This window comes from Aythya marila, assembly GCF_965140915.1.
Source record: "Aythya marila genome assembly, chromosome: 19".
Classification (NCBI taxonomy): domain Eukaryota; kingdom Metazoa; phylum Chordata; class Aves; order Anseriformes; family Anatidae; genus Aythya; species Aythya marila.
The window spans coordinates 1,760,399-1,773,933 of record NC_139060.1 but is presented as its reverse complement, the minus strand read 5'-3'; the positions used below and the strand labels follow the sequence as shown (position 1 = coordinate 1,773,933).

Genomic DNA, 13,535 nt, shown 5'->3' with positions numbered 1-13,535 from the left:
GAAGGCCAACGGCATCCTGGCTTGTATCAGGAACGGTGTGACCAGCAGGGCTAGGGAGGTGATCGTCCCCCTGTACTCAGCTCTGGTGAGGCCGCACCTCGAGTACTGTGTTCAGTTTTGGGCCCCTCGCTACAAGAAGGACATGGAGGTGCTTGAGCGGGTGCAGAGAAGGGCGACGAAGCTGGTGAGGGGCCTGGAGAACAAGTCCTACGAGGAGCGGCTGAGGGAGCTGGGCTTGTTCAGCCTGGAGAAGAGGAGGCTCAGGGGCGACCTTATCGCTCTCTATGGGTACCTCAAGGGAGGCTGTAGCGAGGTGGGGGTTGGCCTGTTCTCCCACGTGCCTGGTGACAAGACGAGGGGGAATGGGCTTAAGTTGAGCCAGGGGAGTTTTAGGTTAGATGTTAGGAAGAACTTCTTCACTGAAAGGGTTGTGAGGCACTGGAACAGGCTGCCCAGGGAAGTGGTGGAGTCACCATCCTTGGAAGTCTTTAAAAGACGCTTAGATGTAGAGCTTAGGGAAATGGTTTAGTGGGGACTGTTAGCGTTAGGTCAGAGGTTGGACTCGATGACCTTGAGGTCTCTTCCAACCTAGAAATTCTGTGATTCTGTGATTCTGTGTGATTTCAGTAGTTTGAACTTATTAAAAAGTTAGCAAAGAGGGATGTCATGAAAAGAATTGTGAAACTGCTGGATTCTGATTCTAGCACACTGAATTATTTTTTGCCACCTGCTGCTGCATCTCTTGGCTTGTTCTGGTAGATGAGTGTGACAGCAGTACAGTGAAGCAGGGCAGATCTTTGTCTCTGTTTCTGGAATGAAATGGTGGCCATTTCCTTGAATCCACGTAGGCTAAAGTTGTATCTTGCTTTAACAATAAGGATTTATCTACATAAAACTCTTTGTTTCTGGTAAGGCTTTCCTTGCATGAGGAACAGCTCTGACTCTCCTGTGGCTACATGCTTTTCAGTGTAGTCTGAGACCAATTTGTAGCTGCTGAGCTGGCAGAGAACAATCTTTTTTTTTTAAGTGTAACATGAGCTTTAGTGAACACTAAACCAACTCCATTGTGAAACTGTGCCGTTTGCTGGTGACACATTTGGGGGACGTATTGGTGAAATATTGATTCTTTCGTATTGCTTTTTAAACGATGTTTGAAAAAGTTATTAAAAACAAACAAACAAACAAACAAACAAAAAAACCACCTTCCAGTGCAAGTTTCATAGAGTGTGTCTCGACTTGGGCTTTTGGCAGCTGTAGCTCCTGCTTAGGCCATGCAGTGCTGATCCCCGTGTACCCCGGGGCTTCCTGCCCAGCCGGTAGCTCCCCCCTTCTGGGCTCACTGCTGCAGTTCTGCATTTCTCTGCCTTACCCCACTCTTACTCCCAAGCAGGATTCAGTCCCACCTGTGTCAGCTCTTTGTGAAGCCCTCTTCCAGCAGCAGTTCCAATTCTAACTTTCTGCATTGCTGGTTTCTGCCCAGTCTCCCCATTTTTTGTCCAGCCTTACTTTTCTGCCGTTCCTTCAGAATCTGCCAGCACACTCCCTATTTCTCCCCTGCTGAGTCAGAGCCTTCTTCCAGAATCAACTCTGGTTTCTGTTACCCCTTCATCCACCCCCAGGTGTGATTTCAGGAGGCATCTTAGCGCAATCTGTTCTTTCCTCTCCTGGTTCAATTTCTTTTTCCGTTACATTTGCATCAGCCCACATCTTTGCATACAGTCTGGTTGAATTGACAGAAAAACATTCTTCATCTCTCAGTCCCACAGTGACCCATTTTGGGGAAGATCTGACTGCCCTGTAAGCCCTGGCTGGAGGCAGCAAACGTGTAGGGCTGCAAAGGGCAGGAGGAGCTCAGCTGGGTGCTGGAGACACACAGCCTGGGTGAAGTGCAGGAGTCCAGGGGAGGCAGATGGCTCACCCCAGCACATCTTGGGGACAGTGATAGGCTCTGGTTTGTAGTCAGTTTTTCTGAAGTTAGGTTATTTTGGCTTTGCAGGCAGCTATTAGACTATTGGAAATTAATTTTGCTTTATAGGCCTATTAAAAATGTGACTTGAAGTTACTGATATTTAAGCAGTGTCTCTTCATCTTGCTGGGTGACTTAAATAGAAAAACTATTGCTGCGCAACTGCTTCTGTGCAGAAAGCAAATGAACCAAGTGTTTTGTTAACTTGAGATAACCCCTGTCCTAACCTTTAAGGTCCTGGCCTCTTACAGTGGAGCTGAGAAGCAAAGCAAGCTTAGCTTGGGTGTCCCGACTCCTGTGTCTGTCCAGAGCCCCAGGGAACCAGTTGTCATGGGCTGTGATGTGCCAGAGGGGGCCCTGCTGTAGCCAGCAGTCATGAAGTCCCCTTCCAACAGCTGCCTGTATTCTGGTCTGCATTGGGGTCTTGCCTGGTCTTACCTGCACTGGAAGGTGAAGGCAGCGATGTTGCTCTCAGTTAGCAATTGTTCACGTTTCTAAACTAGCTTTATTCTATATTATTTTACAATTGCTTATTATTGTGCCAGAATTTGTCCTAGAGTGGACCCAGTGTTTTCCTGATCACTCAAACAGCCTTTGTCTGTATGCGTTTCACCTGGTCTTAGTTTATCTTGTGCAGGGATGACAAGACCATCTGCCAGTCTCAGAGGTACACTGGTGTTTTTGTGACTCACGTTAACACTTCTGCTACAGAGGTGTGATGGCTCTGCCTGTTTGATCAGAACAAAGAAAGTCTTAAAAAAAGATAACTGCTGAGATCTTTTTTTTTTTTTTTTTCCTCACTTCTTAGAGTGCAGTTCTGTAGTCCAGGTTCCCTGCAAACACATGTTCCAGGAACCACCAGCCTTTATTTGTGCTGATAGTTTGTGCCATTGAGACGGAGCTATAATCACAGCTGAAGATGCCGCTCTTCTTCCGTAAGAAGAAACCCAGTGATGATGCTCGGAAGCGCCTTGAATACCAAATGTGCCTGGTAAGCAATGTTGACATCTCTTCTGTTCCCCGCACCTAGTCCTGGATGCACAGTGAGTCGGTAGGCCCCTCGCGTTCCCAGTAACTGTATTACTGATCCCACCAAGTCTGCAGGTTGTGTCCCTAGCATATGTCAGAGAATTCCTGCTTGCCTGGTCTGCCCTTTCCTTCCCCTCCACATGTCCCCACCATGCTACTTCTTTCCCTCTCTGCCCCTGTGGTTCCATGTAATGTCCACCCCACCGCATGCCTTGTCCCCATCCAGGACCTCATCCATCCTTTCTCATCCACGCCACTTCACTATGACAGATCTCCCAGTTTGCCTTTCCTAGCAAGGATCCTGTGCCATCTGCTTTCCCACCATGCTTGGCTTTTCTCATGACCCTCTTTTGCTTTTCATTATTATTTCTACCTGTCATTCAGAGGACTAACTTGTTAGACACAGCTGGGGCAAGGCTCAGCTCAAAGACAGTTTTGGTTATACAGACAGTTTTTGTTTGGTGTCATCAGTGAGTTCACTAACTGGAGGATTGTAGATGTACTTACTGATAAGGTACAAGTCTCTGTTCCCTGTTGCTCTTTCCTGCTTTTCTGGTGTCTCTGAATCCATAGAGATTTGTCCACCAATACATGAAATTTGGAGTGGTCCACATGTGGTCCACATCTAGTAAGAGAAGTTATGAATTCAATGTAAGGTTTCAAAGATAGACAAACACAAAGTTTTTTCCTGGACTAGCATTTGGCCAGGATTCTCTGGGGTGGAGCCTCAGCAGGTTGCTGTCATGCCAGTCAGGTCAGCAGAACTACCTGTCTGACAGCAGCCACGGATTTAAAGCAATCTTCTTTTGAATCGTTTTACCTATTCTGCTGTAGGAACATTGCACAGACCAGTGCTGTGTTCTACCCCAGAGGCAGCTCTATTTTACGAACGACAGAATTATTCCTTGTTGGATGTCAGTAAGGCAGTTTGGAAAGGAAAGCTCTGTTACATACCAATAATTAAAACAGTTTTACTGTATTTATTCAGTTTGTAGGGTTTCTGTCCAGCTCCTGTGGGGATGGAGAGGCATAACTTCATCAGTCTATTCTAGGATTCGTTCTGTATTGCATATACATAGTCTTGGGTCAGAATATCAAGTTCTGAAAACTTACTGGAGGCACTCCCACAAGCAGGTTTTGTTGCCTCATACAGCATCTTGTGAAATGACTCCAGAGACGTAATGCTGCTCACAGCTGTATTTGTCCAATTTCATCACTGTTAGCAGCTGCTTTGGGTCTGTCATGGAGAGCCACTTTTGTCCAGAAACAGTGAATCCTTGCTTCTTCTTGGACAGCAAAGTTGGCTCTGCAAGTTGAATGGAAGCAGAAAGGCAACAGCAGTTATTTTTGTTTCTCCATGCAGTGTGGAAGGTCCATCATCTGGGTGAGACACACCAATGACACAAAAGGCTCTTCACAGGCTAGGAGGGCACTGCTGTGGCTCATAGCAAGTGCGTCACTGGTGCTTGAGAACCCATCGTTTCCATTCTGTATGCTTTCAGTTAAAATTGCAGAATTAGGATGTGATTTGTTTCTTCATGCACAAATTCATTCATAGCACCAAGAAGTGTTTTTTTTTTTTTTTTTTCTGCGGTTTGGCTTCCTGGTTGCTTTTGATTACTGCAGTTATAGCAGCACCCCCGTTACTCCTGGTGGTTTCATCGAATTGCCTATTTGCAGCAGAGAACTGTAACTACATTTTGTAGAGAAGGGCCGGTTGAGTAGTTCTGTCAATATGCAGCAAGAAGCCATTTACGTCTGCGTGTTCTAACTCTCCGGATGCACATCTTCTCTTTTCAGGCAAAAGAGGCTGGTGCCGATGATGTTCTTGACATATCTAAATGTGAACTTTCAGAGGTATGTTCTCTACAACTTCTGATCTTAGCTGACAGGTCTGATTTCTCAGTCTACTCCTTGTTACCTTGTATTATGTCTACAAGATTCGAGACAGAAATGATCTTGGGCCTGCTTCACTTCTTACTATGTGTGTTGAGTTCTGTCTTTCAGGCATGGGCTTCCTTCTCTTTTTCATCCTGCCCTATTTGATGCTTCCACACTAATGCTGTATTGGGAATCCTTTTTCATTTGACAAAATGGGAAGGGCAGAGCAGTCTCAGACGCTCCCTGGTATGACAAATTATGGTAGTCACAAGGAACTTTTTTTGCAAAAAGCTAACTATTTCTAAGTTAGAGCTACAAAGTCTGCCACTTGCACTTATTTTCTCTGTAAGTGCAAATCCCTGGTTCCAGGTTGCTGGTTAAGGATCAAAATCTCACTTCCAGTTTGGCTTCTGTTATTGTAGCCAACTAAATTAGAAGCGAGCTGGCTACTGGAGTGTGAGTGGTTGGTGACAGATTGCCAGGCCGTCAGTGGAGGTACAGGTTTGCATTCTGGCAGCTAGGCAACCCTGTTAAGCGGAAGCCCATTGCTATTTGACACCCAGTTTTATTTATTTATTTATTTATTTATTTATTTATTTATTTATTGTTTCTAAAACATTTGTACCTGTGCAGCCTTTTGTCACAGGATGCCTTTACCAAGCAAGCTACTAGATATTGTATTGCTCTTTGAGGAGAGATTTGGGATCATCCAGGAGAGTATAGCTGTCTACTGTGCAGCATGAAATGGCTTTGCTGTCTTTGGGATGTTTTGTTCCAAGATCAGAAGCCAATGGCATCTTGTGTGTAGGTTTGTGAGCTGTGTGGGACAGTCTGTAAGCCAGTCTGGGTAAACGGGTGGCAGACAGAGGATGTGTACTGAATTAGTTCCATTCATCGCTGCAGCTGGTCTTGGATTCCAAGCTGCTCCTTTTGGATTGGTACCCTAAAACTCTGTCTTGCTGTTTCTTTTTAGCCTTAGTAGTTTAATAAATAATGCAAGCCATGAGTTTGGCCTTAAAATTAACTCTGAAATTAGAGACAAGGCAATGATTTAGCCAATAGCAGTTCATTCTGCAGAGCAGGTGACAATGCTCAGAGCTGGCATGGGCTGAATTTGCTGGAATATCTGATAATCATTTCTGATTGCCCCTCTCCTGCAGAGCCTAGCACACATGAAGAAACTCAGTCCTGATGTTGCTCACCTTTGTCACTTAGCCCACTGCAGCATTTGCCAAGGTTACAAAACCACAGAATACATTTATGTGATGACCAAGTGAAAATATGCCTGAACTCTTGAGTCATCGGTACATTGAATATTAAGTCACAAAGGGCCTGGACTCCTGCCTAAGCCTCAGTCTGTTCTGCACTCTGTGCTGTGCTGTCATGTTGTGGAGAGCCACTACAAGATGCTTAAATGGAAGCTAACCAGAAAGTGCTGGCATCCTGGGCCAAAACAAGTGGCAAGAAATTTTGAGTATTATGTGCATTTTCATTAAAAATTATTCAGACTTTACCGGTGGATACCGTATGAGTGCTTAGAAATATAGTATCTTGTGAAGACTGATGGGACTATTTTTTAATTTTCAGGTTCCTTATGGGGCCTTTGCAACTTGCAAAGTCTTGCAAAAAAAGGTAATGTTACAACCCAGTATTGTTAGATAGTTCTGTTCTTATGCTTGAATATTACTGTTATATTTGAAATAACTGCATTTGGTTATTTATGTGTTGTTTCAGAAGTTTGCTTGTGATGCATTTGGCCATTTGTACGATACGAAATTGAGAGCTATTTGGGCAGAACTAATCATTTGTGTGTGCTTTAGATATAATTTCTTTCATGAAAGATGAGATGATTAGTTCTATCTTAGCCTATCTAATGATTTAGATTTCTCATTAAAATAACTAAAACTTAAATAAAAATAACTAAAAATTAAACTCTTGTTTAGATCTCACATTAAATGTTTGACCTATGAAAATCCATTTGCTATTTTACTATTTTACTGTTTTGGGTGATACTGAATAAGATACTGAACTCTTATGCAACCTCTGCAATTAAGTCTTAACAAATGTGCTTGTTCTAGACTGTGGTGTCTCTTGTGCTCACGTGTCAATGGGATTTTTCCTCCTCAGGTGCTGATTATTCATACAAATAATCTTACATCTTTAGTTCCAAAGTCCTGTAGTCTTCTGAGTCTCATAACTGTGAAGGTAATTGTGACTCTTAACTGTTAATTTGCAACCTCATTTCCTTGCATTCTAGCTGCATTAACCCCCCAAAAAAAAGTAATCTTCCTGTCTGACTGTTGTTCCCAGAAATTGGTAACAAAATGTGAAACCTTCCTTTCCTAGGATTACAGATCAGCCACCTCCAAAGTAAACAGACAGTGGTAGCTGAGTGCTTTGTCTAAAATCATAGGCAGTCCTAGGATTCAGTTATCCTCTGCACTACCTCACACTTCCCCCCTCAGCAGCCTCTCACAGCGATGGTCAGTCTCATTGGAAAAGCCAAGAGTGGAGCGTGTTGTGGGGTGGGTCCCTCTCTTTCCGTCACTGGTGGGTCACTTGAACGTGAACGAAACTGGTGAAGGGGGACAGTGTGTGCCAGGGCAGTGTCGCTGTTCCTCTCATATAATTGGTGAGGGCTTTCAGCTCCACCACCCTTGTGCTGTGTTTCCACAAGAGGCAAGGTCATTCCAGCAGATCACTGCCCCCCAGAGTACGATACCTCCAGGGGTAGTCCTGCTCTTTCGCTGTGCCGGTGCTGGTATTGGTCCTTCCATGGAGCAGTTCAGCTCACTGACCCTGCAGAAAACATTTTTTTTTTCTGCCAGGCTGGTTTCTTGAGGATGATTTAGCCACTTGGCTCATCGAGTTTTGAGGAACGGTTCCCTTGGTGTCACTCCTTTCCCTAGTCATCTGTTTCTTTTTATCAGTGTATAGAGGCTGGAGTTCTCATAAGATCTGCAAGAGTTAAGAGTTAAGTGCCTATGTCTCATTGAAAACTAAAGCCACTTTTTGAAGCCCTGTTGGAAGAAAATAATTTTAATTGCTTGGTGATTCATGACCTATCATTCTAGCACCATAGCTTCTTTTCCCAACATTGTCTGGTGAAATTATCTTCTCTTCCAGGTTCTAGATCTGCATGATAACCAACTGGCATCACTTCCTATTGATATTGGTCAGCTAACATCTCTTCAGGTAAAAGATTTGCTCTATCCCAGGTGTCTGTAAAAGGCACATTAAGAGACAGCATGAATATGGGGTTCCACTGCTGTTTGTTTTATAGTTAGCTACAATTTAAATGGTGATCCTTAAAGCATCAGATCTGTGTCACTGGCTTTATTGTTGCTGTGTTGAACTGGCTTGTTGGAGAGGGAGACCAGGAGAAGAGCATGCTGAATTATATAGTCCCTGCTTAGTGCAAGGGCTGTTAGTCCAAATAGTTCACACTGTGCCAAGCAAGGGCTGTGAGCAAGTGGAGCTGGAGATTCCAATCCAGTTGGATTCCTAAAATATTCAGATTTTACCATTCTCCCTGGTGTGATTATGTTGAGAACTCAGCGCAGTGTGTCACAGTGCTCCTCTGAGGATCCCCTCTGTTTGGGGGCACACCTTTGGGTGCATGGCATTACTGTTCAGTCACTTGCTCTCCTGTGTGCAATGGGCTGGGGGAGTGTGGCCTGGGAGGAAGGGACACTCAGCTTTCCTGTTTCTGCATCTGCATTCAGCACCTACTTTGGCTGTTGGCTGTGAATACATGCAGTAGCTAGATGTATCAGGATCCAGGGTTCTAGAAAATGAACTCTCTGGGTTTTCAGCCTATGGATCTAAGCAGTATTAATAGGCATGCGTTTTTCCTTGTCAGATGATGAAGGGTTCATTCTAATAGCTTTTTCATTGTTATAACGTAGAAGGCAATATCTAAAATGACTTTCAAATTGGCCTTCTGGGCCTGAAGGTAGTCCCAACAGCATAGATGTATAGAAGACCTAGGAATTATATAAAGAATCTCTTGAATATCTTTTCTGTTAATACCTTAGGTCCTAAACCTTGAACGGAATCTCTTAAAATGTCTTCCACAATCTATAGGAGATCTTGCCCAGCTCCAGATCCTCAATGTGAAAGGTATGGTATGTTTTGTCTTGGTGCTCTGGGCAAAGCACCATTTATTTTCTGGGTTGTGTTGAGCTGCATTAGGAATTATACTTTTGAACCAAGGCAGGAACCAAATGGTTTACATTATGAATGTTAAAGAAGAACATGAGACAGATTTCAATTCAAAAATTTCTGTGAGTTATTGGTAATAACTATGGTTGTTTGACTGCTTCTTAACAAATAAACACACTATCTGCCTTGATTTCCAGGCGTATGGTTCAATCCACGGCTCTTGGGTCAGACAATTTTCATCAGATGATAATTTCATTCATCCCACTTCCTTTTTTCAAAGGAGAGTTTGTTGGGTCATCATGCCTGATCTCAAGAGCCAAAAGCTTCTCTGTGTGTCTGCATGTTGCCAGCACTTTAATGCCCAAGCTGACTCATTTCTGCGATGAGGGCTGTGAAGAGGGCTCAAGGCACACATCTTCCTTCAGAAGCATGAGACCCATACAGAGCTGTGCACCCAGAGCTCAGTGCTGTCAGCCTGTGTAACCTTCCAGGTTTGCACAACCCTAAAACTGAGGTCACAATTGTATCTTTTTTTAAGACTCTTGGACATTTTCCCCATACACCATGCCATAAATCTGGGAGAAAAAGGAGCCTTTGTTACAGGGAGTTATTGCTGAAACAGGGAAGAAGGTGGAGGGCAAGGAACTTGGAGGTGTGGCTCAGCTTGTTGCTGTATCCATCTGCAACATCTGGCTTCTGACCTCTGGATTTGCAGTCTCAGATTCAGTTCCGTTTCTCTTGTCTCTGGGATTTACACTGAGGGAGGGAAGGCTCCATATTATGAATATTCTCCTAATAAAGAGCACAGGTGGAGTCTGTCACAGTAACCTCAGCTGAGAAGGCTGTCTTGGCTTGTGGAAGCGTTGCTGGATCTGTGCAATTGGGCTGTGTACAAGTCAATCTTGATCCCCACTTGCCTTGGTTGGCAATAGCAGTATTTGGAGTCCTGGTGTGCCCCATGACAACCCCATCCCTGTACCAGAGTACAGAAAGTGGCTCACAGGTGTCTCTTACAAGTACAGTTTGATGTTCCAGTAGATGAACGTGCTGGGTGCAGCTTTGGCAAGGGTGCATGGCACTAAATGACTTTTCCCCCTGTAGGCAATAAGCTGAAGGAGCTGCCTGCCACTGTGAGTGGCTTGCGGAGTTTGCGCACTCTGGATATCAGCGAGAACCTCCTGCAAGAGCTGCCCCGGGTGCTGGCTCACATCCGCACGCTGAAGGTATGCACCCAGCCAACTGTCTCTGTCTCTCCCCTGTTTGCTCTGCTGCAGGCTGCCTTCCTTTGTACTTGCTCTATACAACAATACATTTAGCATAGAGAATAAACTTTTAGTGCTTGGGCAGCACTTATTGTAGGGGATTGTAACTTGGTTATATGTGGTTCATGGTGTCTAAAGTTAGTCTTGCATATTCTTCTTGCTTTGTTCTTTTCTGATCACTTTTTGCCATGGCTTAACTATGGCAAAAGTAATCCACAGGGACTAAGCCTCCAAGTATTTTCTACCACAGCTGCCTCCGAGAGCACAGACTGTGCCTGTGGACTCAGATTGACTCAGGCACTTTCCACTGAGGCTGATTCTGATTGAGCAGATTTTCTGAGGTATTTCTGATGAGGCTTTTGCCTCTGTTGCCATGATAGATCTCTGACTCACTGTCAGCCTCCGTAGGTTTCTGGATCCCTGGAGAGCACTTTCAAAATGATACAAGCATCAGGATTTTTATGGACATGTTGCCTTCTGGCTGCCAAACTTGTCAGCACTAAACTGTGCAAATGTCAGGCAACAGGGCTGACTCAGACACCAGCACTGAGGATAGGAATAAATGCTGTCCTGTCTTGAGCACACATTAGGCTTCACTTCTGCTGTAGGCAGTCTTTGAGATTAGGGATCTGTGCAGCTTGCATCCATGTGTTTCTTGATAAAGGATTTCTTTTTTGGGCCTTCCTGCTAAGCTCTGCTCAACAGGAGGCAACATTAGGGCCTTTTGTTAGCCATAGGAGAACAAAGCAGAAGGTGGTCCTTCCACTGGTTCTTACTGGTACCCCTCTTCTCCCAGTGCCCTTTGCATCACCATTCTTCCCGTGTGTCACGCTTAAAGGCTCCGGCACACAGCAATGTAGTAGAAAATGCCTGTAATTGAGAAGTGCTGTGCTCTTTTGTGCTTAAAGACAAAATAGACATGTTTGCATGAGGGGAACGTTCCACTGAAGAACCAGCTGAGAATTTCCTAAATAAGGGACAGCAGAATTAACACTGCTCTGAGAGTTGTTAAACACCCAGCAAAAGTTCAATATAACCTTGCATTTATGTCAGATTTTAGGGTAATGTGAAATTATCACCTCATAAGTGAAATTCCATGGACCTGCAAGGCTAACTGGTTCTGCTACCAGCAGAAAATATGATCTGGCAGATTTCCTTTCCCTTTTAATAAATTTAGGAATTCATCCAGATATGACATTAAATATTCCATCCACCTCCCCATGGTCTTTGAGAAGTCTTAAAGCTTTGCGGAGGAAAACACTAGCACTGTTACCACCCTGAGACAAATGTTCTGTGGTTTGGTTGTTACTGGGTACAAGTCAAATCTTGCAGTTCACTTTCCTGGGTCCCCAGCCTTGAAGCAGTTGGACTCCGGCTGGGCTGTGAGAATAAACTGGAGCTCTGTGTGTTCTGTTTTGGAGATGCTGACCCTGGACGCTTCTTCCATGACCTACCCATCAGCTGATATTTGCAGTGCAGGTACAGAGTCCATTCAGCAGTTCCTCTGCAAAGGTAAGCAAGAAAAGTCTATGGATGCTGGTGAGAACTTGGGGGACTGTGCTGTGCTCTAATTAGGTGTTGTGGCACGTACAAAGATTGTATTTACAAAGGACAAATATCAGGTTAGCTCTGCCTCAGGTGTTTTCTGATGCTCTGCACATGGGGCAGGCAGTTCAAGGAGTTATGTGTAAGTTCTTGCTGGCAGACAGCAAAACAGGAGTCCTTCACTGAGGCTTCCTTCTCACTTGCAAACTGAAATTTATGATGGTTTTGTTAAACATCGGAACAGTTGGGTCATGGACTTTCTGAGTGACCATAAGAAGTCATTGCCTCTCTGTGCTTTTGTTTTCTCATTTGTATTTTCTCCAGTGGGAGGGTTAGGCACTGCGCAGGCACAGCTGACCCTGCCTTGGGACTCAGCAGTCACTTGAGGTCCCTTGTAACCTTATTTTCTGTGAGAAAGGGTGTGAGGGCCTGTGAGGGCTGATGTGTTCCTAAAAGAAAGATGGAACCAGATGGAAAACTCAGAGGACAAAGACAATGTACTGTGAGTTTATAAAACACTGTATTTAATACAGACAGGAAGGTCTGGCAGAGATTCTGTGCAGGAGAAATGCTTTGTCAGACATTGTCCTAATCCTTGACATAAAAGGATGGTCAGAACTTATTTTAGTGTGGGCAGCAAACTCTTTTGCAGCACCACGAAAGTGAACATGCCTGTACCTGTGTAAAGGAAGCTTTTCTCTCTGAGTAGGTCAGCAGAGCACTGGCCCAGCTCCAAGTGCTCAGTCTGTTTCTGGAGGGAGTTCTGTCCTGTGATTTTAGAAGTGGGAATGGCACTCTCAGCTTCTGTGCTTCCCTTCTGCACAGCCTCCTGCGTGCTGTTGTTTAATTGCCTTCCCGGTGGGAATGGGATGGCACTATCTCCTCTCACAGCTTCTTGTTGCTAGACCCGAGCTGAAAGCTCTTGTAGCTACCCATTGATGCCTGGGGAGAGGGTAGCTGGAAGCTGTCTCACACACAGGCCAGCCCTCAGTTGTGCTGCCAAGGAGGTCTTTAGGCACCAAATGCCTTGTTTTGTGTCTGATCTCTTCCAGAGTGCGGAATTGCGTACTACCCTCCCTCACAGGATGCGCTCCCTGCGCTGGAGAGCGATGGAGGAGAAACGTCAGTGGATGGGGTGGACAGGACAGTGCAAAAGTACTTGGAGGAGGAGAACAAGTGGCAGGTGAGGCTCTCTGCAGAGAGCTGTCTCCATCCTTGGAGATATTCATAACTTGTTAGGGCAAGGCCTGGAGCAATCTGCTCTGAGTTTAAATTCAATGCTGTTGTGAGCAGGTTGGAGTGCAGACCTCCGGAGATCTCTTCTGACCCATTTTTTTCTATGATTGTGCATATTTTCTGAGCTGTGTCAGTTTTAATCATTATCTTGAAAATGATGCATCCAAGGGACAGTAATGACAGTGTGATACAGTGTTTGCAGCATGGTACCACGTTTTTAATAATGTCTTGGGGGACAGCAAACTGCAGAAGCACCTTGTGATTTGCAGCCAAGTGTTGGATATCGCCAGCCCTTCCTGGGAAAGATGAGGCTGGCCTGTAATTTTGACAAGCTGTGTTAATTCCTGTGCTATTTGTCAACTACAGAGTAAATTTCTCTGCCCCTGAAGAAACATAAATGACTGGGCTTTGTGGATATGTTAATCTTCTTGTGCTTTTGGTTGATGTCTTTA

The 13,535-nt window shown here is 44.7% G+C and overlaps 1 protein-coding gene across 1 annotated transcript in view; it reads left to right on the top strand.

Annotated features, from left to right (window-relative positions):
* Positions 1–13,535, top strand: part of LRSAM1 (leucine rich repeat and sterile alpha motif containing 1) — a 30,557-nt gene that overhangs the window by 2,665 nt on the left and 14,357 nt on the right. Inside the window, exons 2-10 of the mRNA XM_082775960.1 lie at positions 2,775–2,957; positions 4,796–4,852; positions 6,464–6,508; positions 7,004–7,081; positions 8,003–8,071; positions 8,914–8,998; positions 10,142–10,263; positions 11,724–11,814; positions 12,900–13,030. Coding sequence (XP_082632086.1) covers positions 2,886–2,957; positions 4,796–4,852; positions 6,464–6,508; positions 7,004–7,081; positions 8,003–8,071; positions 8,914–8,998; positions 10,142–10,263; positions 11,724–11,814; positions 12,900–13,030 — 750 coding nt within the window. The 5' untranslated portion in view covers positions 2,775–2,885. The remainder of the gene's footprint in view (positions 1–2,774; positions 2,958–4,795; positions 4,853–6,463; positions 6,509–7,003; positions 7,082–8,002; positions 8,072–8,913; positions 8,999–10,141; positions 10,264–11,723; positions 11,815–12,899; positions 13,031–13,535) is intronic.